The sequence below is a fragment of the Colobus angolensis genome, unplaced genomic scaffold (genome assembly GCF_000951035.1).
Source record: "Colobus angolensis palliatus isolate OR3802 unplaced genomic scaffold, Cang.pa_1.0 Scaffold112, whole genome shotgun sequence".
In the NCBI taxonomy this organism is placed as follows: Eukaryota; Metazoa; Chordata; class Mammalia; order Primates; family Cercopithecidae; genus Colobus; species Colobus angolensis.
The window spans coordinates 646,874-674,769 of NW_012112253.1; the positions used below are offsets into that span (position 1 = coordinate 646,874).

General features: G+C 38.9%; 1 protein-coding gene and 1 pseudogene across 2 annotated transcripts in view; both read right to left on the minus strand.

Annotated features, from left to right (window-relative positions):
• LOC105523312 overlaps positions 1 to 1,789 on the minus strand; it is a 4,074-nt pseudogene extending 2,285 nt beyond the window's left edge.
• A 7,319-nt stretch (positions 1,790 to 9,108) lies between these two features.
• Positions 9,109 to 27,896, minus strand: part of LINS (lines homolog (Drosophila)) — a 28,892-nt gene continuing 10,104 nt past the window's right edge. The window contains exons 2-8 of one of the 2 annotated variants that reach the window (XM_011957456.1): positions 20,489 to 20,602; positions 16,162 to 16,658; positions 15,978 to 16,067; positions 14,884 to 15,025; positions 13,543 to 14,133; positions 11,783 to 11,954; positions 9,109 to 9,995 (exon numbers count right to left, since the gene is read on the minus strand). In XM_011957456.1, coding sequence (XP_011812846.1) covers positions 9,116 to 9,995; positions 11,783 to 11,954; positions 13,543 to 14,133; positions 14,884 to 15,025; positions 15,978 to 16,067; positions 16,162 to 16,560 — 2,274 coding nt within the window. In that variant the 5' untranslated portion in view covers positions 16,561 to 16,658; positions 20,489 to 20,602 and the 3' untranslated portion in view covers positions 9,109 to 9,115. The remainder of the gene's footprint in view (positions 9,996 to 11,782; positions 11,955 to 13,542; positions 14,134 to 14,883; positions 15,026 to 15,977; positions 16,068 to 16,161; positions 16,659 to 20,488; positions 20,603 to 27,896) is intronic. The other variant, XM_011957449.1, reaches the window with a different exon arrangement.

Genomic DNA, 27,896 nt, shown 5'->3' on the forward strand with positions numbered 1-27,896 from the left:
GGTGGAGGTTGCAGTGAGCCAAGATTGCACCACTGCACTCCAGTCTAGGCAACAGAATGAGATGCCATCTCAAAAAAAAAAAAATGCTATGTGATAAAAAAAATTATGTACTTGTCAATAGTCCAGTGAGTCAGGGGAACCCTTTCTCTTCATTGTGGAGAAAAATAGCACAATCAGAAAAAAAATTAAAAGATAATTTTCAGGAAAACTGACAGTTAAAAATCCAATGTTGTCTTACAAAAGTAGGATATATTACTCTTTTGTGTTTTGCAGAAAAACAAGTATCTGGTGATTTAGAGATGGACAAGATATGGTCCTTAGCAAATGAAAGAAGTTTAGCTGTGGGGAAACCTGCCCTTCCTCATAGTTTACTGAATAGCTTAAAAAGATGTCATCAGTAATTATAAATGTGCTTCTGGGGTGCTAACTTCATGGGCCTCAGAGGGAGAAATGAGTCTGACAGGAGGCTTGAGGCACTTAAAAAACACACAGACATTCTGACTGCCACCCCTAGAAAGTGCTTTTTTTTAAAGTTAAAAAATATGAAATGCTTCATAAATTTACATGTCATCCTTGAGCAGGGGCCATGCTAACCTTCTCTGTATCATTCCAATTTTAGTATATGTGCTGCCAATATAAGCATAGAATGTGTTTTTTAGATGGCCAGGCATGGTGGCTCATGCCTGTAATCCCAGCACTTTGGGAGGCCTAGGTGGATGGATCACCTGAGGTCAGAAGTGAGAGACCAGCATGACCAACATTGAGAAACCCTGTCTCTACTAAAAATACAAAATTAGCCAGGCCTGGTGGCGCATGCCTGTAATACCAGGTACTTGGGAGGCAGAGGCAGGAGAATCGCTTGAACCTGGGAGGTGGAGCTTGCGGTAAGCCGGATCGTGCCATTGTACATTTTTCAGGTAAAACCATGCATCAACTCTACTGCCTTTAATGATTAGGTAGGCTCTACCAAACAGCAAACACCTGAGCCATTCTCACTGGAAAGAAAATCACAGGCAGATCACATTCCATATCTTAATGCTTCTAAATATCAGAGAACTGCTGGTACAGTGGTGTGTGCCTGTAATCTCGGCTACTTGGGAGGCTGAGGCAGGAGGATCCTTTGAACCCAGGAGTTTGAGACTAGTCTGGGCAACATAGCAAGATTCCATTGCAAAAAAACAGTATGTAAAGTAAATTTAAAATAAATATCAGAGAAGCGTACTTTGAAAACAAAGCAAAAATCCTGAAAAGGAAAAACACAAGCAATCCAGGGTGTACACAAACATGTATTGTACCCAGTGCAGTAAGTAACTGGACTACAGTTCATTCCAACTACTTGGTAAGGTTCACTGTGAACTGCAAACTTAGAAAGGGATCACTGTTTGCTTTTCCTTTATCTTAAAAAAAACATAGGCCAGCTTTGCAATTAAGAGGGGATACATGGCATTTACTGTAAAGGCTTTGATGTGAGTTCAGCTCTACCCTCTTTAAAATAACCAGAAAAACTCAGAAATGGTTTGCTAGTCTGATCTATGATCCTACTATTAGAAAAGGCATTTTATCAACCATAATTTTCAAATGTGCATTTTGATAAAGCAAGACATGTTTTATACTGTCACAAGTGACAATCAAGACCAATTAAAGTTTAATATTTAGGTCAAGTGTCCAAACATTTGGGCAGTCCTTGCCTGCCAAGTGCAGCCCTGGTGGGTTGCATTAAGGAAAAGGTGGGAGATACAGCAGTAAGTCCAGTTGGTGCCCAGGGAGATGGTTTGGATGTCTGGAACATCGCCTTTGGTGATTGTGTTAAAACTATTTTTGACTTGAATGGTATTATTTTCAGCCTGTCATTTCAAAGGTGCAACCCAGAATGCCAGTATTATTTGTGTGCAGAGAATACAAATAAATTGAAAACCACCATCCTTGGTTTCTACCTCTTCCCCTCCCGTGCACACTTGGGTCTAAAATTTCTCTCTTAAATATCATCAACTACTTCCTAATGGTCAAATCATCTGGTGGTTTCTCAGATCTCATCCCACTGTTGCTCTCAGAGATACTAAACCCCATATACATTTTCCTTCTCAAAGCTCTATGAAACCTTTCTTAGTTTCCTCATAGTATTTTTTGTTCTCCTGCCTCAAATTTCCCTCACTTTCCTTCTTCTATCCAGTCCTCCCCCGACCCACCCCACCTTGTCTCTCTCCACTCTCAGGGCAATCACACTTTCTTCCATTATTTTCATGATACCTGTACACAAATGACTCATATTTGGCTCTGTCCTTCTAATTTTCAACAGAGCATTTCTAACTCTCTGCTGGATACCACTCTGTGCTGATAACAGTATCAGAAGTCACTTAGGTGAGAACTGAACTTTTCTTCTTCCTAGGGCTTCCTACTTCCTTACTGAGTAAACAGAGCAGCATCTCAGCATGCCAGTGAAACGATGGCTCTTTATTTCAGGTTGATCCTGTTCCTCCTTTTTAAATTTTTTTTCCGGTTATACTTGCACACATTATTTAAAGACTAAGTCTTTCAGTTCTAAAATCTTTTCTTGAATTTCTTTGGTACTTTCTCTTTTCCAGTCCTTTTTACTCTTTTTGGTACTTCTATTATTCAATTATTGGACCTTGGTGACCAGTTCTCACGTTGTATCATCTCTTTCTCTTGTTTCTAATTTCTTTGTCCTGTTGCTGTAAAATCTAGATTTCCTCAACTTATTTTTACTACATTTCTGAGTTTTTCATTTTTGCTATCACATTATTAATTTATAAAAGGTATTTGTTTCCCCACTGAATATTTTTTTCTTTTTCGAGACAGGGTCTTGCTCTGCTCTGTCACCCAGGCTGGAGTGCAGTGGTGTGATTATACGATTATAGTTCACTGTAACCTCAAACTCCTGGGTTCAAACCATCCTTCTGACAAGCCTCCCAAGTAGCTGGGACTACTCTACTCAGCTACTTAGTTCTTTTTGTTTTTGTTTTTGTTTTTTTTTTATTGAGGGACAGTCTCATGATGTTGCCCAGGCTGGTCTTAGACTCCTGGGCTCAAGTGATCCTCTTGCCTTGGCCTACCAAAGTGCTGGAATTACAGGTGTGAGCTGCCATGCCCAGCCCCTCACTGAACATTTTTTATGTAGTATACTTTACAATTTCTTTGAGGGTATTGATAAATTAACTTCCTCTTTGTTTAATCTGTTTCGTGTTTGTTTTGATCTCCGCCTTTTGGGTTAGAGGCTTTCCCCTAATTCCTGATGATCCTTGGCTATTCACTCATATGTAAGAGTGAGCCACTTAAATGCCAATTAGCTCTATGTACATGGTGATATTTGCCACTATGGGCTTCATAGTAGGGTGATTTGGCTGAGTAATTTACTTGGGGAACCCTCATATCTGTCTTTAGATCTTTTTTCTTAGGTTTGTTAAATTCCCCAGAAAAGTCTCTTCTAGCCTCCTACCTAGAGTTAGAAGTGTTCTGGCAGTAGAGTTGGGGAGAAGGCCGGGGAGGATGGTGGTTATATTTAGTATGTAAATGTTTAATTAATCCTGTTTTCAGTGTTTTATTCCTGTCTCCAGCTGTGTCTGGTGTTCCCTAGTCCAAAGGCCTGTTGTTTCACACTCTTTGGGAATAAACCTCTAATCTGCTAGGTGATGGAGGGAGCAATTGCTAACTATATGGAATGGGGTAGAGGATCTAGAAGTAATTGTTTCCAATTGCTTTTCCACCCACCACCCCATCGTACAGCATGGTACTCAAGACTACAAGCTCCTGAGCCTTCAGAGGAATCCAGCTCATAAGTCAGGCTTTTTCAGTTTTCACCATTCCAGATAGGAATGTAATGTTCCTGGGTCGACTAAGTTAGTTTGAACCCACCACGGCAAAACTGAAACTGAGACAGTGAAAGAGATCTGACCTAACCAACTCCATCTTGCTTCTAACCTCCAAGCTGTCCTTGTTCATCCCTGGGCATAGGCTGAACTACGTTTGGGAGGAATTTAGTTTATAGTTTAAAACAAAGATAAGAGGCAAATTCCCTTCTTGACTGGGGACTAGACTGCCTTTATAGGATTAACAAATTAGTCACAGGATTATAAATTATGGTTTAGGAGTCATGCAGCTGGAGGCTGCAAGATTCTGACCCTCCCTAAACTGCTCCTAAGTCAGTAACTATTTTGCAGAGTCTGCACTTGATGGATCAGCTGGCATCACCCAGACTGATAAACTGGCTCATCTGATCTTGGCTCTTGTGGCCCCCACCCAGGAACTGATTCAGCACAAGAAGACAGCTTTAATTCCCTGATTTCATCTCTGACCCAACCAATCAGCACTCTTGACTCAACATCCCCTACCCACCAAATTATCCTTAAAAACTCTGATCCCTGAATGCTTGGAAAGACCTATTTGAGTTATAATAAAACTCCAGTCTCCCCCACAGCTGGCTCTGAGTGAATTACTCTTTCTTTATTGAAATTCCCCTGTCTTGATAAATCGGCTCTGTTTAGGGAGCAGGCAAGATGAACCCACTGGGTGGTTACGAATTTCCAACCTACCTACCTTTGAGCTTCCAAAATTGTTTTCTCCTTTTCCATTTTGTCCTCATGTGTCTTGTTGCTTGTGATTTGGCATCTTTATTGTTGTCAGTGGGTGTCTGAAGGCAGAGAAGCTGATGTGAGCATTCAGCCAGGCCTGGATCCCATTCCCATTGCCCTTGCCTTCAGTGGGATTTCTGCAACAAACTCTTCCCAATCTTTGTGCTTGTCAATCTGGCCACTATATTGCCACTAAAGTCACTTTCTTCAAACACAAAACCAGTCATTTACTCAAAAACCTCATCAGCTGTCTACTGTGTATAGAAAAGTCAATACTCCTTAGCACATCACCCTAGGTCTTAGATGACCTGACTCCAATATACTTTTATGGTGTGACTTATACCACCCACCACACATATCCAAAGCTGCAACAATTTTCATTTTAATAGTGTGCATTCCTCATCTTCTGTCTTGAAGGCAGGGAATAAATTATGCAAGGAGTCTGAGAAGAGGTTGGAACCCAACTACTTGAATCCATTACTTCAGCTCTGCCACTTTATGATCTTGGGCAAGCTACTTAATCTCCATGTCTGCAAAACAATAATAGTAATAATAATAGGATCTACTTTCTAACATTGTTACAAGGATTAGAAGAGCACTTAAAACAGTGGCAAGTAGGAAGTGCAAGGTAAGGATAATGATTATAATTCTCTGCACATCTGTCTCCTCCAGTAGATTATCAAGTCCCTGGAGAAGGATCACTTCTCATTTATTCAACATTTGTGCTGTGCCTATGATGTGATGATGTAAAAAGAGCTTAGCAAATGGAAAGACTGTTGACTTATGGTTCAAATATAATGTGACAAATGATACAACACAGGAAAGAGCAAAGTGCAGAGAATAGAGCATGCAAAATTGAATGGTGCGGAACAGATGGTGAAAGGCTTCACAGATCTAACACTGAAGATGGGGCTTGATGAATGAGTATGTAAGGGCCAAGAGTTGTGCAAGGAACAGTGGATGGGGAGAAAAGCACAGACAGGCTGGAGAAGCAGGCTGGGGCCAATTGCACAAGGTCCTGCATAACCTGTTTACCATACACTTTATTGTTTGACCAGTGTTTGTTAATCTCAGTGTGCTAGCATATAGGGTGTGTCAGAGAATTATGAGGAGTCAAAGTATTTTGTTACTAATAATAGCTGAAATGTGGGGACTTGACTTTTTTTTTTTTTTCCCCGAGATGGAGTTTTGCTCTTGTTGCCCAAGCTGGAGTACAATGGCGCAATCTCAGCTCATTGCAGCCTCTGCCTCTGGGGTTCAAGTGATTCTCCTGCCTCAGCCTCCTGTGTAGCTGGGATTACAGGTGTGCACCATACGCCCGGCTAGTTTTTTGTATTTTTAGAAGAGACGGGGTTTCACTACGTTGGCCAGACTGGTCTCGAACTCCTGACCTCAGGTGATCCACCAACCTCGGCCTCCCAAAGTGCTGGGATTACAGGCGTGAGCCACCACACCTGGCCAGGTACTTGAAATTTTAAAAATAAATGAGGACACACTCCCAAATGATGTTGAACAGAAGAATACATAATCTATGACTCCATTTATAAGAGTAAAAGAAAGAGAAAACCAGGCAAAGATCATTTCTGTTGTCTCAGTTCACGACAGTTACCTTCAGGGGTGGACAGTGACAGGGAGAGGACTCAAGAGGGACTTCTGGGTGCCTCATGCTATTTCTTCATCTGGGGACTGGCTCCATAGATGTGCTGTTTCTGAAAATTCAACAAACTGTATACTTATAGTGTACTTTTCTATATCTCTTCTGCTTTAAAACAAGTAAGTTAGGTGCATGGCACCATGTACTCACTTGCATTTCCATATGCTTTTACTGGAAGGGGCGAGGTTACACACTGCTTTTATGTTGTACTCTGGAACTCACTGTGCAGACATGTATCAATAGTTTTGTGTTCCTTTATGACGTAACTCTGGGAATAGCGCTTAGATGCTCAGAAAAGCCAAGGATAGTGATCACACTAGCCAAGGGTCACCTTTAGCAAAAACAGGGCTTAGCAAGTGTGTGATGAATTGACTTACACTCTAGTTAGTTATAAATGTAGAGATTCTGAAACATCAACTTAGCATACTTGTAAGATTGCTTTTCCCTCATTTTACATGTAATGAGGGGCTGACAGTTCTTTGCTAATCCTATAGAGAAACACAGGTCAAAACCACACCTGCATAAGCATGAGTTATAATGCATTCAACATTTATGTACCCTTCGGAACAACAGTCGTTTTTTTCTTTTCTTTTCCCAGTTATTTCCATTAAAACACAGTTACCCATGTGTCACTTGACAGGGACATGTTCTGAGAAATGAGTTGTAAGGCAATTTTGTTGTCATGTCATATATGTTACAGAGTATATTCAACAAACCTAGATGGCATAGCCTACTACACACCTAGGCTGTATGGTATTGCCCATTGCTCCTAGGCTACAAACCTGTACACAGCATGTTACTGTACTGAATACTGTGGGCAACTGTAACACAATAATAAGTATCTGTGTATCTAAACATGCCTAAACAGAGGAGAGTTACAGTAAAAATAATGGCTTGATAGTCTTATGGGACCACTGTACTATGTGGTCTGTTACTGAAATATCCTAACGCAGTGCTGCATGTATCCAGCTAAAAATAGTACAAAAAGATGAGAATTTGTCTTCCACATCAGACCTGTCTCCCAAGGCAACCACTATTATGACTTTCTTATATAGTCTTACATACATATTTTATACATGCACAGAAGCACATATATTAATGTGTATTACTCCTGCCCTGCTTCTTTCCCTAAATAATTGCAAGCCCCATGTATTTACTTGTTTTTTACTGGAGATGTTTCACATCTACAAACATGCATAAAACGCATTATTTTCACAGGCATATAGTATTCCACTGAACAAATCCTGACTTACTTAACCAGATATTTCTAGTAAAACTCTAAATAAAACCTTAAAATATTTTGCAAATAATGTGGCATCCTTGAATACACGTTCTTTGATGTGCTTTTTCAATTATGGTAGAAACTGCCTCAATGCAGTTTCTCAACAGCCTCATCAACATCATGTTAAATGCAAACCTTTTGACCTTTGCATTGCTATTTGGCTAACACTGGTACTTCACTGTTATTTTAATCAGCAACCTTCTATTTAGCTCCACTGTTTTTTCCATTTCTACCTGAATTAAGTACTAAACTGTTTCAAATACCATAGCCTTAATATATATTTTAATGTCTGGTAGGTTTAGTCTTTATTCTGTTTCTCTGCAAAGAGATCATTTAAAAAAAAATTTACAGGCAATACTTTAGACTGCCTTAATGCAAGACTTAGCAGCACAATGTAGCTATTGCTCCTATTACACAAACATATTAAAATTGAATTTACTGCTTCCCCTCAAGAGTATAGAACACAATTATTCATGTCACAATTTTAAATAGGAAAATTACGTAGTGATTAAAAATTTTTTTAGAAAGAATCATGTTCATACAGTAGGCCAGGTATAATCACTTCTCAAAGAAATGGCTAAGGTTTTACATTTTTAATATATCGCTTTCTGTGTAAATACCCCAGAAAGAAATAGTAACTGTATTTGGTTAGTGATCCTCCTGGATTCAAGTCCATTAAGAACATGTGAAAGCGACCTTATCTGGAATTAGGGTCTTTGCAGCTGTAATCAAGTTGAGAACATACTGGATGCAGGTGGGTTCTAATCCAATGACCAATGTCCTTGTAGGAGGGAAACTGGACACCGACACAGGAAAATGCTATGTGAGGCAGGAACTGGAGTGATGCCGCTACAAGACAAGGGACACCATGGATGGCTGGCTGCCACCAGAAGCCAGAAAGGGGCAGGGAGGGATTCTTCTCCAGACCCTAAGAGCACTGCCCTGCTGAACCTTGAGTTTGGATTCTGGCCTCCGGAACTATGAGAATAATTTCAGGTGTCTGAAGCTGCGGCACATGTGGCAAGTTGTTACGGCACCCTAGTTAAGGAGCGCAATCACCACCCCTGATTTTGTATCAGTTTGAACTGTCATAAATCTCCAGTGGTATATAGGTATATTGAGTGACTTGTCACTTGATATCTCTTTTACAGTCACTAGGTTGCTTCCAATAAGGCAAAAAGTAAGAACTTGTTTAGAAAACCCAGCCGGGCACAGAGGCTCATGCCTGCAATCCCAGCACTTTGGGAGGCCAAGGCGGGTGGATCACTTGGGGTCAGGAGTTCAAGACCAGCCTGGCAACATGGTGAAACCCCCGTCTCTACTAAAAATACAAAAATTAGCTGGGTGTGGTGGTGGGCACCTGTAATTCCAGCTACTCGGGAGGCTGAGGCAGGAGAATCACTTGAACCGGGGAGGTGGAGGTTGCAGTGAGCTAAGATCGTACCACTGCACTCCAGCCTGGGCAACAGAATCAGACTCTGTCTCAAAAAAAAAAGGAAAACCCTTTTGTGGTGATTATTTTATACTATTATTTCATTGAGACATAATTTATATTAAGGAAAAACAATTCCTGGAAAATAAAATGCCAATGTTTTACAGAGTGTTCATAGTTTTATTACTTATCACCTCTATGTATTTTAACAACTTCAAAAGTGCAGTTGGATTATATGGGAAAAGATTTTTCTTTTGCAAACGGCAGATGGCATCTTGTAGTTCCTGGAAGCATTTTACTATTCTGTAAAATATTCCCACTTCAGAGACGACATCATTTGGGGCTACTTCACAATCAAAGGCGAAGGCAGTATCAAATTCTTTCAGAAACAGAGGCCTTGATGGAGGCTCAAGGCTAAATTCTTCTTTATCTCTGCTTGTCCCAGCTGCATCCTGAATCTCCTTAGTTGCTTGTTGGTGTAAACATGTCTGTTTACTGTTAGCTAAACACTGGTCTGTAGATTCCACTTCAGAATCATCAGAGCTGTCGTAATCTACCAGACTTTGAGAGGCCCGGGGGGAAGACAGACTAGAAGTACACATGGTGTCAGTCCCCTTGGACATCACAGCTTTCAGTGGTTCAGAGGGAGCATCAGAAGCCCACGAGTGCCGAGCACACACATCTATGTGACTATGAGGAGCAGTCAAATGATGGGGTATTGTTCGGTTGGTGCTTTGGTCTTGGACAAGTGAAGGGACACAGTCACAAATACTTATGTCATATTTAGATTCAGTTGCATCAAAGTTATTGCAAATGGTGAAAAACTTATCCCAGTCCTTTTGCAGTAATTTTAAATATCTAACAAAATATTCAAGAAAACAGGTTTCTGATGAAATCAAAAAGTCAAGAAGAACTGTAGGATCAAATCCTATATTTTTTAAGAAGAACAGGAAAATACAGTGAGGATTATAGCCATTTTCATGTGTGTGATGGTCCCACATTTCTTTTCCTTGGGTCAAGCTTTCAGTGGCTTCACATCCTCTGAAAACGAAGATAATGGAGAATCCAGATTAACGACTTTACAAAAATAAACAGTTTTAACAGATATAATTCACATATCATAAATTAACGTATTAGATTACTTTTAAATCTATGCATCACTTCTTAAAAGAAAAAATTTCAAAACCTATTCCTTTCCCCATAAGCTCTAAATAAGTCTGACTCAGTAAAGCAAAATCCACTGACTTTGGCAGTTCTAGTTTTTGTCTGCCCAATAAAAGTTCTCTGTCGTCCTTTCTCTTGACATCAGAATTCCTCATTCTTACAGGTAACCAATTTCATGTGGTAAGATAATTCCTAAACCTCCTTCTTTATCCTCCTCAACAAGGGTGGGCATGGTGACCCAGGCTGATCAATCAGAACACTCCATGCTCCTGGCCACAATGACTGGTTCTGACAAGGCTCTGTGACCCAAGTGGGTTAAATCAGATCTCTCCTGGGACTTTTGCTGGAGCTATGGAAGATTATAACTGTAGGGCTGAGGTAAGCCTTGAACTGCTGGTGGCCATGCCTTGAGAATGAATTCAAAACTGTGAGACAGAGAAAAAGAGAAGTAACTGATGACATGATTATAGTCCCTGTACATACCTGACTCCAACTTGACCCTTTAGAATTCCCAGTTATGAGCCAATAAACTTTGGTTTTCGCTCAAATTAGAATTGGTTTCCATCATTTACAACCAAAAATATCTTAACAAATACAACTACATCTGAAAAAAGTATCTATGTTGTAAGCACATGCCTCTCTGGACACACCGAACTGGAATTAAGGAAGTCAGAAATTCACATACAAAGTAAGTTTAATTCAGGGGTTTCCACTTCCTGAGGAGTAAGGAGCTAACTTTGAGTACAATTAAGATATACTCTTACAGGCGTGTGCATTTTCAGACTGAATTTGTATTTGACCGTTTTGAACCTAATTCAAATCACATGCAGGAATTTTGTGTTCTTGATTAGAATCTTTTGAAAATTGGCCCCAAACACTTAAGAGTCTAAGAGCAGCCACTGCCAGCAGTGTCATAATACAAGTAAGTACTGGCAGCACAACACTGCACCACAGATCATTAGCAAGAAATCCCTTTCTCCCAGGCCAAGAAAGAAATGGAAATAAAGCAAGTATGTGAGTGTTTTAATAAAGCAGAAGCAGAAACAGTGGAAAAGGTCATCAGTTATTAGCTTCATAACCAATTATAGATATTTGCCACAAGAAGATATTACCCCAAGTACAGCTATTTTAATAAAGCAGAGACAATCAGTATAAATCATCAGTAACATAACCAATTTCAGACATTTGCCTCAAGAAGGTATCAGCCCAAATTCAACTGAATATTGAAACAAAAATTCAGAACAGCTCCTTTTGACTATTTCTAAGTTTGTATTCACCTTTACAAAAGCAAAGATCATCTTACTGAAGCTTAACACAAAAAAGTAAGTCTTAGGGGTGAAAAGAGGTCTTAAATGAACAACAATTAGGATTCAGAGAAGTGTACTGACTTACTGAAGACTCAATCAGAAGCCATGGTTTTAGATACCAATCTACTTATACTACCTGAGATCTGTCCAGCCAGCCAAGTTTTCACAGTGATGCAAATGCAGTCTCCTTTTCATGTAAGTCAGGGCTAAAGAAAGAAACTGCAACTTACCAGGAAACCACAGGATGTTTTCACCCCAAATGATGCAAAGTAAGCAACACGCCCAGCACATTCTCAGAAATGTTTTCTGCTTTCCTGACTTGTAGGCTGTTCAATAAATACTTTAAAATACACTAACCTGGTCAGTGTTAAGTAGATGCCCAGTGATGCCTTGGCAGCCTCCAGCATGTCATCGTCTTGTTCTATGAAAACCCTAGACAGCCATTTGCACGGATTGTGTAATTGCAGAGAGGGCTGAAGGTGAGGCTTTAAGAAGGTCAATAACTCAGACATGAACCTCTGTAAGTCAACTTCAAAAAATGCAAATTTCAAACTGTAGGCAATAGTTTATGAATGAATTAATAATATCTTGCCTATATATAAACTCATAGTGCCTAAAGTACCTTAAGATGCAATTATCCTAATTCACTTTCAAAAAGTCATCAGGAATCAGTTAGGAATCGTCTTTATTTGGCAAATGAGGACACCGAGGCTTAGGGAAAAAAAGTGACTCATTCCAGAGCATACATTTAAAATGTATAGCTAGATCATCTATTTGCAACAACTGCCAAATAACTGTCTCTTAGAAATAAAAGCTATGTGATTTCTTGCTAAAAGCAGATAAATAAATGAGCAGACCACAAAGATCACTTCATCGGATGCCAGAGCTGTCTGTTACTAGAGGCAAGAATGCAACCAAGCAAAAATAATTTTGTCTTCAAAATAACAGAAAAACATTTTTGTTTGTTTAGAGCATAGAAGTACTACTATTAAGCACAAAAATAAAAAACGTTTTAGGCAGTTTTAACTACAATTTAAAACTGAATTATATGACAGGTGCCATCTAGTGTTATAAATTATAACTGCACAGAATTATAACTAATGTGTAGTTATTAAAAGCTAAATTATATCCAAAGCAATTCAGTGATGTCATTGCTCACATTCAAACTTTTCACTGAAATCTGTATGCTGCTTGTTTAGAGACATTTACTATTCATTTTTCTCAAGTAAAATGGAAGACTTTGAACTCCTGTGTTACTATCCTGGAAATTATATATGTAACAATTTCTTTATCAATATAACTTCTCATATATTAGCTTCAATTCAATATCTAATTTTCAATAATCTACATTAGCAGAAATAATAATTGCATGAAGGATTAATATAAATGGGGTGGGGAAATGGAGGCGGGAGGATCGCTTGAGATCAAAAGGTTGAGGCTGCAGTGAGCCTGGGCAACAGAGCAAGACCCTGCCTCAAAATAAACAAACAAACAGTAAACATAACAATAACAAAGAAACAATAACAAACAATAGTAACAACACTTAAGTGGGAGTGAACACATTTTTCTTTAATCTCTCTGTCTCCTCACTCTCCTTCTCTCTCTCTCTGACAGGATCTCCATCTGTTGCACCAGGACTGGAGTACAGGTGTGCGATGGATCGCAGCTCACTGTAGCCTTGATCTCCCAGGCTGGGACCTCCCAGGTTGGGACGGGAGGAATAGCATGGGCCAAAGGCGGGTCAGGGCTGCAGTGGGCCATGGTCACGCAACTGCACTTTAGATATTTTTTAAAAAAAGAAGGATTAATATAAATAAAATGCTATAAATACTTGAATATGAATTTCCATCACTTACTTTGAGAAGACTCAACAGCAAGTTTTTTAAACCTAAATCATTCCTTATACTTTACAAATTCATTGCAGCCACAAAAAGCTCACATGTTTCTTAAAGGTAAATCCAGTTCTCTTTTTTTTGGAAAATGTAGCAAGTTATAAATAGGATAACATATAGCTTAAATTAGTGGAATTTATACTAGTCCTGAGATTTGATAATTATGAATTACTATACTTAAGTAAATAATTAAACACTGCATACAAAAGGAGTTCGGAGAATTACCTTTCATTTCACTTGCTGAAGAACAATTCTGAAACTTGATTTCCAAGGATTTCATTATAACTAAGCTTGCTGCTCTAAGGATCACATGATCTGGACTAGCGATATGTTCACATCCAGGTTGAACTTCATCACCTCCAAAAAAGGAATGTTTTCCATAAACAGACAGTGTCTTCAACAACCCTGAATTCACAGCTTGCAAAACAGCATTAGCTAAAGTCAGCATGTCCATCGCTACATGACGGTCTGGCGGCATTAGGGGAGGCACAGATCCACGACAAAGGTCTTCACCCACTTTAAAGAGAAGGCATTTTTTGAGGAATATGACGACCTTCCTTTTGACAAAAGCCTGAATAGGCCAGGTAATAACTTCTAGCATGCAAGATGGTTTCAAAAACAAAATCCTCTGGCAAGTGAAATGTAACTTCAGGTAGATTCTGGAGGCTATGAGAAGCTCAAGCAACTCCAGGAAACACATCAGGATGTTTACTATTTTAGAAGTATCCTGGCAGTTTTCAAAATGCTGAGAGAATAAGGAATTGTAAAACACTTCAAAAACAGTGTTGAAATGAGTCAGGAACTGCTTTAGAATCTCTGCAATTATAAAAATAGGAATTATAAACAGGGAAAACACAGTCTTCTTCAAATAATTTTACAATTCGGTTTTTATAAATATCACTTTATAAGATGAAAAAACAGATTTGGAATGTTTACCTCTAACATTAACAAATGAAGTTACACAGAATAATGGCTAAGAACCACAGTTAAAATTCATTTTATGGTCAGGTGCGGTGGCTCACGACTGTAACCCCAGCACTTTGGGAGGCCGATGCTGGTGGATCACTTGAGGTCAGGCGTTTGAGACCAGTCTGGTCAACATGGTAAAACCCTGTGTCCACTAAAAATACAGAAATCAGCTGGGTGTGGTGGTGAGCACCCATAATCCCAGCTACTCGGAAGGCTGAGGCAGAAGAATCACTTGAACTCGCAAGGCAGGGGTTGCAGTGAGCCAAGATCATGCCATTGCACTCCAGCCTGGGCAACAAAGCAAGACTTGTCTCAAAAAAATAAAAAATAAAAAAAACCAAAAAAAAAAATTCATCGTACGAAGATCAGTAGCATCAAACAAAGCAAGGGATTTACGACCATGAAAAGCTTTACTTTTTTCCTTATGCTTTTTTCTTTTAAAACAGGTTATCCTCAATCAAAATATATTGGAAGAGACTGAGTTTTTCATTACTTTAAGACAGATCAGATGTTCCAAAGTAAGTTTTGTTTCTCATTATAAATACAATACTCCCAGGAGCAAGATGACGATTGTTTATGGGGCCATGTAATCCATACCTGTTTTTTGTGAACATGAATCTTTAAAGATTTCTTTTATTATTGCTGTAAGAGTCCAGAGGCAGTATATTGCTTTATTACTCTCAGAGTATTCAGAAAGATTTTTCTGGCAAAAAGCAATCCAGGAATTACTTAAGGTTATCTGCAAGTCAGAAAATAAAGAAAGTAGTTAAAATACAATATTTTCTTTACATAACTGTATACCACATTGTTTACGCATTTGGTCAAAAGAAGTATGATAATATGTGGTAAACTCAGAAGGAACAGAAATATCCTAATATAATTTAAGTAAAAAATTTGAATATGCCATAGAAATAAAATAAAAAAGGAAGATGAAAATGTTAGCAGTGTTATCTCTAAGCGGTGAATTTTTCATTTTAATTTGCTCTTTACACTTTGTCTATTTTCCAAATTTTCTACTATAATATCACTTTTTATATTCAGAAAAAAGTTATTGAAAGAAGCAACAGATTATGGTTGAAAAGTCAGTAGATACTTCATTTGTTTAATTCAGAGATGAGAGAAAAACTCAACTCTGAATTTGTTTATATTGTTTTACATTATGCTGAGGATTGTTGTTAGAATTTACATTAAACCTGTGAAAACAGGCTTGTTCTCAAGAGGTGGTTCCTAAATCTTTTTAGGGGAAAGGGGTCCACCTAGTAGTTTGAGAATATGCAGAAAGTTATGGACTCTTAGGTGAAACTCACCTCTCAGGTTAAGAATCTCATTAAGATTGACAACATATTTAAGACTCTAATCCTTGACACAAATCATCATAGTCTATTCTTAAATTTTTATGGTTTTACATACGTTATTATGTGAGCAAACGTCTTATTAATACAAACATTTGGAGGGTAAAAATCAAATGCCAAAGAGCAATTTTAAAGAAACTATAAGAGAAACAGGTTAGGTGCCATGGCTCTCGTCTTTAATCCCAGCACTTTGGGAGGTTGAGGCAGGAGGATTGCTTGAGCTCAGAAGTTTGAGACCAGACTGGGCAACACAGTGAGACCTTGTCTCCACGAAACATTTAAATTAAAAAAAAAAATTAAGAAAGAGAAATAATAACATACTTTGATTACTTATCTTACCTTTTCTCTCAATTGGAAATAGAGAAGCAATGCAAGGCACTGTGCGGCCATGTGACATAACAATTTATCTGAATTTTGGAACATATAGATCTAGAGGAAAACAAATACAATTAACCACTATTGCTGAATGTTCCTAAAATTTTTATTTTAAATATCTAGATCTTTAGAAAAACAAATGGCTTACTAATTTAGAATCAACTTTGGCTGATTCTAAGAGAATTTTAATTATATCTCTGTATTTCTCCTTTGCATGGAACTCAGTTTTGATAGACAGTATCCGGGTTGTCATCACTTTGATCACTGTTAACTGAAGGAGCATTACTTCTCTGGAACTGCTCATCAGAGAGTTGGTCTTCAAACATGCAGGTGCTACAGCAATGGGAGCCACACCGACAGAGATAGGCTGATGCCTGCCCTGGATACCATAGGTGTTTGCCCATTCTAAGGAGGTGGCTGTAGAGCAATCTTGATCTGAAACTCCTGGGTTGAGATAAAAGATGTAATCATGGCTGTCATTTTCAAGTGTGACTCCAAGAAGTACCTTCTTGTATAACTGTTCTAAAACTTCACAGAAAACTTTCATTTTGACTTCCAAAATGTTTAAGGAGGTCAACAACTCCAAGTTGTAAACATTAAATCTCAGAAGTGCTATGTATCTCTAAGATGTTTCTTCAGTGAAACCTAAAATAGGAAAAGTAATAAAAAAATTCTAAGTGCTATACATTTATTACAAGAGAAATCAACTGTTTCCACTTAATCACCAACTCTCTCAAGTTAAAGGGAATGCTGACTGCTTAATTTTTAAAATGGAAAATTGTAACAGGAACATTATTTCAAGACCTTAACAATGAAATGTATGCTTTCCACACAGATTTGAGAGCATAAAATTATGTTTAATTTTAACACAGCAGAAACTTGAGCTTCCCTCTAACAGTTTTCAATGGCTATCAGGGTTTCTTAATCTTGGCACTATTAATATTTGGAGCCAGATAACTTTGTGGTGGGGAGCTGTTTTGTGTATTATAAGATGTTTGGCAGCATTCTTGACCTCTACCTTCTACACGCCCAAAGCACTTCCCACCTGACCTGCCAGATTTTGACAACCAAAAAAATGTCTGCAGACATTGTCAAATGTCCCCTGGGGGACAAAATCACACCAGCTGAGAACCACTGAGCTAATTCAAATTCACTAACCTTCACCTCCAATTTATAGATAAAATTTTAAAGTTAGACTGCTATATGGTCAAACTAGATTATGGCTATTGCCAATGAAATTCCAACTTAAAATGCATCAATATCAGAAGCAGCAAGTAGTTACTATAGAGGGAGTATGGCAAGGAAAAACTTAGGACTTTGGCATAAGCAAAAGAGATTACTGAATATCACAACAATGGAATGCTGGAGCCTCTGGGAACAATCTGACCCTGGGGAGGAAGGGGGTTTTGCTCCTTTCATTGCCTTTGAGCTATTTCACACCTCAAATAATTCTTGCCCAGAGATATGTGAATAACTGTCTGATAAAGAGGCAACCCTCTCCCCAGCGGGAAAAATCAGTTTTGCTTCCATTTGTAAACTCATTTTAACATTCCTTCACCTTACATAGATTTCATGGTTTTCTTACTGCTCCTTTAAACAGGTTGTGCCTGGTTCCCTTACTAAAAAGGTAAATAAAATCTTTGATATGTAGTCATTTTATATGGGTTGTGATTTTGCATTCTTGAAATCTACCCTTTAACAAAATTACAGACTTCTCTGCCCTGACCCATTTATAGACACCCTTCCCATCTTCAACTTCCAAAAGATTTCGGAAGGCTACCACTTATACTGGGTCTTACTGCCACTTATACATACCACAACATGGCCCACTAGCCTAGTCTTGGTCGTTAATGGCTGGCTTCTTCCCAATTCAGCCTGAATTTCAGTTGTTGATTACTCCACAACACAAAGCTGCCCTGTTTTAGTCCTTTCATGGAGAAATAAATATTAAGAAACCTATAGATTTTAAAGTTATGAATGAAACTTTAGATAAGTTTTCTCTGAATCACACTTTCAACCTGTGGTATGCATCCCATATGATTTATTAATACAAATGTTCGTAATGTTGTTCCATCTAACAGTGTTACACTTTATCTCAGCACTGAGTGCTCTCAGAAGGCCAGAATGGATAAGCACCACACCCTGTTTTAAACCAAGAAACGGTTAACCAGAAAGGACCAACTCAAATACAATTCCCAAATAGGACCTACTTCTACCCTCCCTTGATGACTCCCTTGTTTTGTTAATCCCTACCTTTTCTCCTTCCTCTTCAAGAGGTTTCCCATTAGTGAACATTCTCCCTATTGCAACAGCCTGAACAAAATAATCTCCTTAATTGCCTGATATATCATCTGTCACACATCAGAAATTAGGTCTTCATGTTCCACCTCAAAGTCTAATTCCATTGCACTTACTTTATATTTTAGTTATAACATTTCTTTTCAAACTACTGATACTATAAAACAGAATATTTTGTTTTAATTCCTATCACATGCTCAACTCTTTTAGTAAAAATTTCAGCAACAAATGGAATTATTTTTATTTAAATGCTATAGCAATAAAAATACTTCCAATAATATTCCTACCAAAATGAGAATGAAATTGCTATCTGAGCCAGTTTCAACCCACACAAAGGGCAATTTCTTATGGCTCAATCATTTTAGCACACCAGCCAAAGTGAATGCCAGTAAATAAATATTCCAGGGAGTTGATGGGCTGTTTTCTCTCATGGTAGGACCCAGGTTCTTTGGTAAGAGTGATTGTGAGAAATTAGATTGAAAGGTTGTAAACTTTACGAAATGCAGATTAAAAATGAGCCTTTAGAGACAGGGGGAAAAAGCATTGGGGTTATGAGAGGAAGAAATAAACTCAGTTTCTTCCACTATTCTCTTACAACATGCTTCTGACAGATGTGTGAAGATTTCTCCCCACCAGCCAGTAAGCAAGCAAAGCAACTCTGCAGAGACCACTACCTAGGCATCCTCCAATTCAATTCTACATTATCTACCTGGGGATACCATCAGATCACACAGATTGAAGACTGAGCCACAATTCTAATGCCAATTGCAAGCCCCAGGATGTTTCACCTGTGCTTCTGATCAACTGGCTCTAAATCGGGAGTTCCCCTGACTTCTCTTTTGGGTTTGATTAATATGTTACGGCAGCTCATAGAAATCAGGAAAACATAACCATAAATTCTTCCCTCCCCTACTCGACTGGCTAAGGACAAAAGAAGCCCACTCAGGCTCCACATCCTATCATTACAGTTCATGGCTGTCACTCTAGTGGAATGAGAAGCATGGGAAAACGTGGTCTTATCAAATTATACAGATGCTGAAAGTTGGGGATTACACCCAGGTATCAAAGGAAAGCTCACAGCAAGCCATTGCCTCTGGAGGAAAAGTATACAAAGCAGCACCAGTGCCCACCTAAGGTCAGAGATGTCTGATACTCTAAGATTGGACTCCAAAGGGGAACACCTCACGGGGATCCTCTGGACCTCAATCTCTACAAAGGGGATGCCCTTGGCAGAGGTTCTGAGGTCTAGTACTAAACTCTCCTTAGAACTTTCTCTCGCAGTTGCAATACTGTTTGGCCCCAATATTGTTTGGAATCTGGAGTTTGCTGTTGAATGGGAAAGTGGGATGGTGTTGCATGTATTCAGGCTTTTGTGCTGCCGTTCTAAGTAGGGGGCCTGGTTAATGTGTGGTGCTCTTGTTTGGAACTGTTTGGCCCCAGTGTCCTCTGGGGTCTGGGGAGGTTTGGCGTTTAAAAATCAAACTGCCATGGAAAATGCTTTACTCAAAATTTTGGTTCACAGCCTTCATGGGATTATTTATTGCGGCAAACAAAGTAAACTGGTGAGCTTGTATTGCTATCTCATGGCTAGGGTTCCAAGCTATTGGATCTTGGTTCATGTATGTGTATACACGTCTAGATGTGTTTATTTGTATGTACATTTGTTGTTATATGCTGTGTTTACCAAACTGACTTATAAGAGTGCTCATAAATTAACTAAGTCTAAGCAATTTTTAAGTTCACGTGACTTAAGTATAATTTTACTAAACAAGCTGGCTTTAAAATTACTGGTAAAATAAAAACAAATGCCTTCAGAACTGTCAGCATACATTTTTTGTCTGGTTTTATGTTTGTCTTTGCTAGATATTTTGAGATGTCAGCGTTTGGCATAGAAGATTATAAAACTATAAACCCAGCCAAAACAAAATTATCTTGGTTTGCGTGACTTTTTTTTTTTTTTTTGACAAATCAGAGAAATCTGTGAAAGGAAAATATCTTGGGCCCCCAAAATCACTAAGCTAAAGGGAACATTCAAGCTGGGAATTGCTTAGGGCAAATGTGCGTCCCATTTTACTCAGTCATCCCTCTGCTCATTGAGATAAATGCGTATCTGATTGCCTCCTTTAGAAAGGCTAATCAGAAACTCAAGATAATGCAACTGTTTGTCTCTCACCTACCTGTGACCTGGAAGCCCCCCTCCCCACCCCGCTTAGAGTGGTCCCACCTTTCTGGACTAAACCAATGTTCATTTTACATACCATGATTGATGTCTGATGTCACCCTTGTTAAAACTGAAAGAACTGAGTACAGTGAATGGGATAAATGTTTTAGGTAAACTTTTTGTGTAAATTAAATGCTTTGAGTTATTTTTGATGCTTATTTAATATCTGGGTCATTTCCAATAAAGAAAGGGTTGTGATATGGGGAAGTATGTTTCTAAATTGTGGAACTGTTCTTATCTATAAATGCCCACATCTGATGGTTCAGGATTTCTTGCTTTTTGGGGTTTCACACAAGTTTTAGGTTACTAAGGATAAGAATTCTAGTTAACACATAATTTTGTAGATAATATGTGCCGAAAAGTTTATATTACTAGTGAGAAAAGTAATAATTTTGTCTAATTCAGAAGTTATCTAAAAGTTAGTTCAGATTACAGATTTGAAAAGGTTATTTATGAAATACCGTAGTAAGAAACCAGTAAGTAGTGGAGAAAGATGTGGAAAAGGTTTAGATAATAAAATATTCTTTAAAACCTGATAGAGAATTGGAGACATTTGGCTAATTAATGTTTTCAGTTAAAGCTCTTAGTCTTGATTAAAATAAAGTAAGTATTGTAAAGAAATGCAGCCAGGTTCAATGGCTCACGCCTGTAATCCCAGAACCTTTGAAGGTCGAGGTGGGCAGATCACAAGGTCAGGAGATTGAGACCATCCTGGCCAAAATGGTAAAACTCTGTCTCTACTGAAAATACAAAAACTAGCTAGGTGTGGTGGCCCGCACCTGTAGTCCCAGCTACTCGGGAGGCTGAGGCAGGAGAATTGCTTGAGCCCAGGAGGTGGAGGTTGCAGTGAGCCAAGATCACACCACTGCACTCCAGCCTGGTGATGGAGGGAGACAGTGCCTCAAAAATAAAAATAAATTTTTTAAAAAAGCATTAGCAGTTTGGCAATTCTTTAATATAGTTAAGCCTGAAGCCGGATTTAGTGTGGAGCCAAATTTCACATACATACATGCATTGCTTCACATTATGTTTACTGTTTTGCATGGATAGTGCTGGCACTGAAGTACTTATTGGTCATGTGCCTAGGTGAGTTTCTTGATTGCACAGGATGTATAATGATATTAGTGAACTTAAGGAAACTGAATTGTGTAACAGTAACCAAATATTCATTATGTGGGTTTTTTGGGGCCCTGGGTAACACTGTAGCCTCCAGGATAGATTCAATAGGAAAATTTATAGTTGGTTTTCTGTTTCTTTGTGCTTCTAGTTTTCATTTGTTTGCTGTTTATTCTCCTCTGAGCTTTGCTCGTGTATGCATATATATAAAACCAGGATTTTTTAAAGTTCCTAAGTGGAAGGCTTTTATTTGGTTCTGTGGGTATTTTGTTTCCTATGGGTTTCTAGAAAGTCATCATTTGTCCCATTCATCTGGAATTCCTAGGCTACCTTTGTTGGGACTACAGGAATTAATGGAGCACACCAGCTTTTTAATCTTAAACTAACTTTTTTGGAGTTTAGGCTTCCTGATACTTTAAGTGTCTTGATTATACTTTTGTAAATAGAATTTGAGTCATATTTCTCACTCTGCCTAATTTCTCCAAAATTTGTAAACCATTTGTGAATATTCTTAACTCAAGGGAATGTGTTTGTTTGCATTACAGTTGACTAGGGTCACTAGGGTTGCTTAGGGAGAAAGAGCCCAGAAATCTGGCATGCCATCAAAAGGGTAAGAATTTCTTAGTAGTTAGACTCTGGCCTCTCTCTCTCTCTATGCAAACTGGTTAAATGAAAGGTAAATGTCACTGTTTATCTCCTCTATAAAGTTTTAATTAATACAAAAGGAATTCTGAGGCTGGTTGTAAGCTGTAGTGAATCTGGTGTGCTTTGTGTGTCTTCCTGTGTTGTTCTGTCATAAAGAGGGGTACCTTAGGATAAACTGTGTGTGTAGGGCCCCAAAAGCCCACTATTCAAGATGGCCCAGCAAATTGGTCAGTCATGTCCTTGGGAGCTTGACCTTGTAACTATGTGGCTATACTTTCTCTTTTCACAATGGTGGCCCAGTTTAGGGTTCAATTCCTAACTCAGGGAATGAATCCTTTATGTTCTACCTGTGTATTTATATGTGTTGTGTGTATAATATAAAAGAGCTTTAATTAACTGGTTAATTAAGAGCTTAAATCAAATATTTTGTCAGAAAAGTAAAAAGTGTAATGCCTTTCATTTAGTTCATGTGACTTAAGTAATCTCTGGGAAATAAAGACAGTCTTAAAGAGTATTGGTAAAATAAAAATATCTTCACAAATATAAACATTCGGTCTAAATTATGCAGGTCAGATATTAGGTTTGCTAAATGCTTTAAGGTCACAAACTGCTTCTTTGACTTTTAAAAATTCCTTAATTTACTCTGGAGCATTAGATTCTAGATAAATCTTGGGGACATGTGAATTAGCCATGCCCTCTAGCTATGCAAAGAAGGTTTTATATAAGAAAGGATCTTGTATGATAAATTCTTGTCCTAAAGTAAAATAACTGCTAGTTTAAAAGAGGGATGTTTAGGACAAGTCAGAAAGTCCAAGCATGTAATAGATGGTCTGTGTGAGTCATGAAAGAATTTATGAAAAAGAATTTATGCAAGAAATGTTGTACAATTTAACGGTGATTAGGCCCCCTAAATGCCTTGTAAATGCCACTATGACTCTTAACTGTACAATTTGCCTGTTTTACAGCTAGGTAGGGCCTGGGACACATGGAGTTAGACGCTAGAAAGAGTCAGACTTTATCTGCATTTCTTTCTGGGTTCTAGGCTCCTCCACACCTAGAACTTAATTAAAACCCCAAACTTATCAAGGTTTTCACCAAAAGTAAAAGTCACTAAGAGTTAACATTGTAACATGTAACTGAGACTACTGAAGAAACAGTTTTACATGCAAGGTGTGTAAGAAAAGTGAAAGGTGTTGTTCGTAAAAGACCGTAAGAAAGCATGAGAATGTACATTTTTGCCTAGTTTAAAGGGTTAAAAAACAGAAATAACCAAATTTCCTTGTATAAAGCAGCTAACACAAGTAGAACAAGAATGAACTAAATAAGAAAATACTTTTTGTCAGATTTTCATGTTAAACCAGCTAATACTAAAATTGTTTAGATATACATTTTGAATGAACTCCACGATCTAAGTCAAATTACCTTATGATAACCCATCAGTTACTAGTGCTATGCAGCTAATTTGGAGAAACAACTGGCATTCAAGAGGATATAAGTCTAATATTAATTAAGCATGGACTCACTGAGAACCAGGATGGTCACCTTGTCCTTTCCAAGTCCTTAAAGCTTTTATTATTAAAAGTTCTGCATTTGATGTCTCATCACAGAAAAGCTAAAATGATCCAAACTGAATATACTGGTGTGGTGACTTACAAATTACTGAAATAGTTTATAACCAATGTTTGGGCCCATATTCCTAGGAAAACAATCAAAGCTTCAGGTACATTTGGTCACCTGATGGATTTCATTCAATTGTTATTTTCTTTTTTTTTTTTTTTTTTTTTTTGAGGCAGAGTCTCGCTCTGTCGCCCGGACTGGAGTGCAGTGGCCGGATCTCAGCTCACTGCAAGCTCCGCCTCCCGGGTTCATGCCATTCTCCTGCCTCAGCCTCTGAGTAGCTGGGACTACAGGTGCCCGCCACCTCACCCGGCTAGTTTTTGTATTTTTAGTAGAGATGGGGTTTCACCGGGTTAGCCAGGATGGTCTCGATCTCCTGACCTCATGATTCGCCCGTCTCGGCCTCCCAAAGTGCTGGGATTACAGGCTTGAGCCACCGCGCCCGGCCTCAATTGTTATTTTCAATGCATGTTTTCTGGTTGTATAAAAGCTCTCCTACGCAAGAAGGCTCATGTTATAAAACTAAGTCATTATACCACGGTGTATTTTCACCACGTAGAGAAAGTTTTTGATGGTTCGCTGAGGACAATCAACCCCTTCACAATCTAGAACCTAAAGATTAGATCTTCTGAGAACATCAGAGAAAGATTGCCCTTGCCATCTGCATTGCAGCAAAATTTTGGAACCCTGAACTTTGGGTTCATAATCTCACAGCTGAGGAGGGTCCCTCCACACTCTTGGAGCTGTACACCCACAGGAACCCTTAAGATAAAGCTAACCCAGGAAGTCTCTCCCCAGAAGAACATGGCATCCTTGATGTGAACAGCTTTTCCCAAGATCACAGATCAAGACTTCTACTATTATGAAACTCTTATCTTTGAATATTTTTGTTTATGCCTCTAAGAACAACAGAAATGAAAAGGGGGTCTGTTATATGCACTTATGGGGTACACTTTTATTTGTGAAGGTTGCTGCCAGTCTCATATATGAATAACCTTATACTTTGACAGATAAAATATGAAGGTCCAATGCAGGTGAGAAACTTTAATGGTACACACACTGCCTCATAATCAGTCAGAAACAGAACATTGGTTCACTCCTCTTAACCCATATCACGAGTTAAAGAGAACATTGCTAGGAGGCATTCAATCCTCTAGAAGGGAATCATTTGTTAGGTCCTTTTTCCATGGCCCTTTTCCATTGCAAAAGAAGCAATAATTAGAAATGCTTCCCTCATGATAGGCTGTATAACAGATTCTTCTGTAAAGGCTACAGTTACACAACAGACTTTAAATTCCCTTGTTAAAGTTATGATAGAAATGGTTGAACAGAGGAGCTGCTGGCACTTGTGGCCTATGGAGAAATACATCAAATGAAAAGTATAGAGATTCATTGTAGGGCATTAACAAAAAGACTGCTTGGTTAAATGAGTAGGCTCTTTAGCTCATTCTTTGATCTATTTGATTCTAGGTGGTTTGGTTTATGGGAACCCCGGGTAAGAAGCATACTCCAAACTCTTGGCATTATTCTCCCGATAGTCATAACAATGGTCTTGGTCAGGCATAGTGGCTCATACCTGTAATCCCAGCACTTTGGGAGGCCGAGGCAGGCAGATCACCTGAAGTCAGGAGTTTGAGACCAGCCTGGCCAACATGATTAAACCCTGTCTCTACTAAAAATACAAAATTAGCCAGGTGTGGTGGCACACACCCGTAATCCCAGCTACTCAGGAGGCTGAGATGGCAGAATCACTTGAACCCGGGAGGCGGAGGTTGCAGTCAGCCAAGATCGTACCACTGCACTCTAGCCTGGGCGAAAAGAGCAAAACTCTGTCTCAAAATAATAATAACAACAACAACAACAACAACAATAATAGTTTCCCTTGTGCACTATATTCTCTTAAAGGTTTTAAATGCTTGCACACAGCCATCTCTAGAATGTCAAATGGTCTGTCTTCCACTGGAATGACAAGAGCTGAAAGAAATGTGTGAACATGAGGACACCATATCCTATGAATCCCCTGAGACCAGAAACCCAAAATGAAGGTAACCGAGAGAGGTGCTAAGGCCCTAAGTTTTGGTCACACCTAAGTGAGAATGTGACCAAAAGGGGGAATTTTTTAAAACAAAATTATGGGAGGCCATTGTTTTGGACTGAACTCATGCACTAGGCCCCAACAAACCAAACCAAATCAAACCAAAATGGAGTCGCTTGCTTTAAGACATTAAGGAAACACATAGATCCTAGAACAGACTAGGTTTTGTTTTTCTCCTACAAATCTCTAAAAAACATTCCTGACAGCATAGGTATCCACTCCCTGAAGTTACCATCAAATCTTTTAACTAAATTCATTTCCTCTCGCCTAGAAACCATCAAGCTTCAGATGATCATGCAACAAAGGTTCCAGCCAGTTCCAGACACTACTCCTGGTCATCAAGAAGCTACCCTGCCTCCACTAGACAGAGGGGGGCGAGAGTTCCGTGATTCCCAATAGGTAGGGACTATGCCCCAAGCCAGCCTGAAGCAGTTACAGAAGACAGATCATCGGTCTCTCTGCCTCCATAAAGATTTATGGGGATCACATCTTTCTGGGGGGGAATGAAGCAAAATAGGGTCTGGAGGCAGGGACATAAGGCTAATTCACGCTGACTTCTGAGAACTAAATCAAATGGAAACACTTCACCTATGAAGTATCCTCTCCATTTACATAGCACGTACAGTAAGTGACTTGACTTTACCCTCTTCATTTACATAGGGGGTACACCAAGTAATCAATGGAAACCTCTAGAGGGTATGTAAACGCCAGAAAATTCTGTAAGGGGGCTCTTAAGCTTGGCCCACTCCCACCCTGTGGGGTGTACTTTCGTTTTCAATAAATCTCTGCGTTTGTTGCTTCATTCTTTCTTTGCTTTGTTTGTGTGTTTTATGTGTCTTTCCTTGCTTTGTTTGTGCTTTCTTTGTTTAAGAAGCCAAGAACCTGGACACCCATCAACTGATAACACTTCTGGATTTTTACGGAGGCTTCCTTACTTAGGCAAGGTTGATTAAATCACTGGCCCTTGGTGATAAACTCAACCTCAAGTCCCTCTCCTCTTCCTGAGACTGGGGGTAGGGCTGGAAGTTCCAACTCTGAACAAAGGGCTGGCTCCCTCCCCACAGCCAGCACTCCATCCTGTAGCCATCTAGATGGTCCAAAAAAATCACCTCATTAACATAAGGTGGGGTGTGTGAAAGGTGTTTATTATAAATAACAAAAGACTGCCTTTGACCTTTAATGCTCTGAAGCTGTTCTTGAGCTGCTTCAGGAACCCAGGACAAAAGGCCATATATTTAGTCCCATAGGAAATAATAGGCTTAAAGGAGATGAGCCTGGAATCTTAGATGGAAATCAAAATATATTCATCTTAGTAATACAGGTCACAAATGCCAAGGGGCCAGGCAGCTAATGAATGAATGATGACAATAGGTGCTAGGCTGTTTTCTATTGTGATCAGGCATAAACTCCTCTTAATTACACTGTCTTTAAAATAAATGTCTGTGGGTAGCCCACTGGAATTGAAAATTGCAGTTTGTGTGTGTTTTTAAAATCAATTGTGGTATTAAAGGAAAAGATAAATCCTTAAGAAAACAAACTAGGGGATTTAACTGACCACAGTTTCTTCTGAAGTGGATGCTCTGAGGTTTGCACATCTCATTCTGCATTATCATGCTGGCCTGGGGGAATGTGTACTCTTCAGACAACAAGCTTTTAAGAGACACAAACAAACCCAAGTGTCTGAGGAAGGGTGCACGGGATGCTGACAGGCTTTGAGGCCATCTATATATGATAAATGAGAGATTTTTCTAGCCTGGAGAGGAAACAAACAATTGGGCCAGTCTTACTAGGTAAGTGAAGGGGCAGTGCTTCTCTTAAGTGTTTTCTCTTGGCAGAGGAGCTGAAATCCCACACCACGTGGCCTAAGGGTGACCCATATTAACTATAAAAT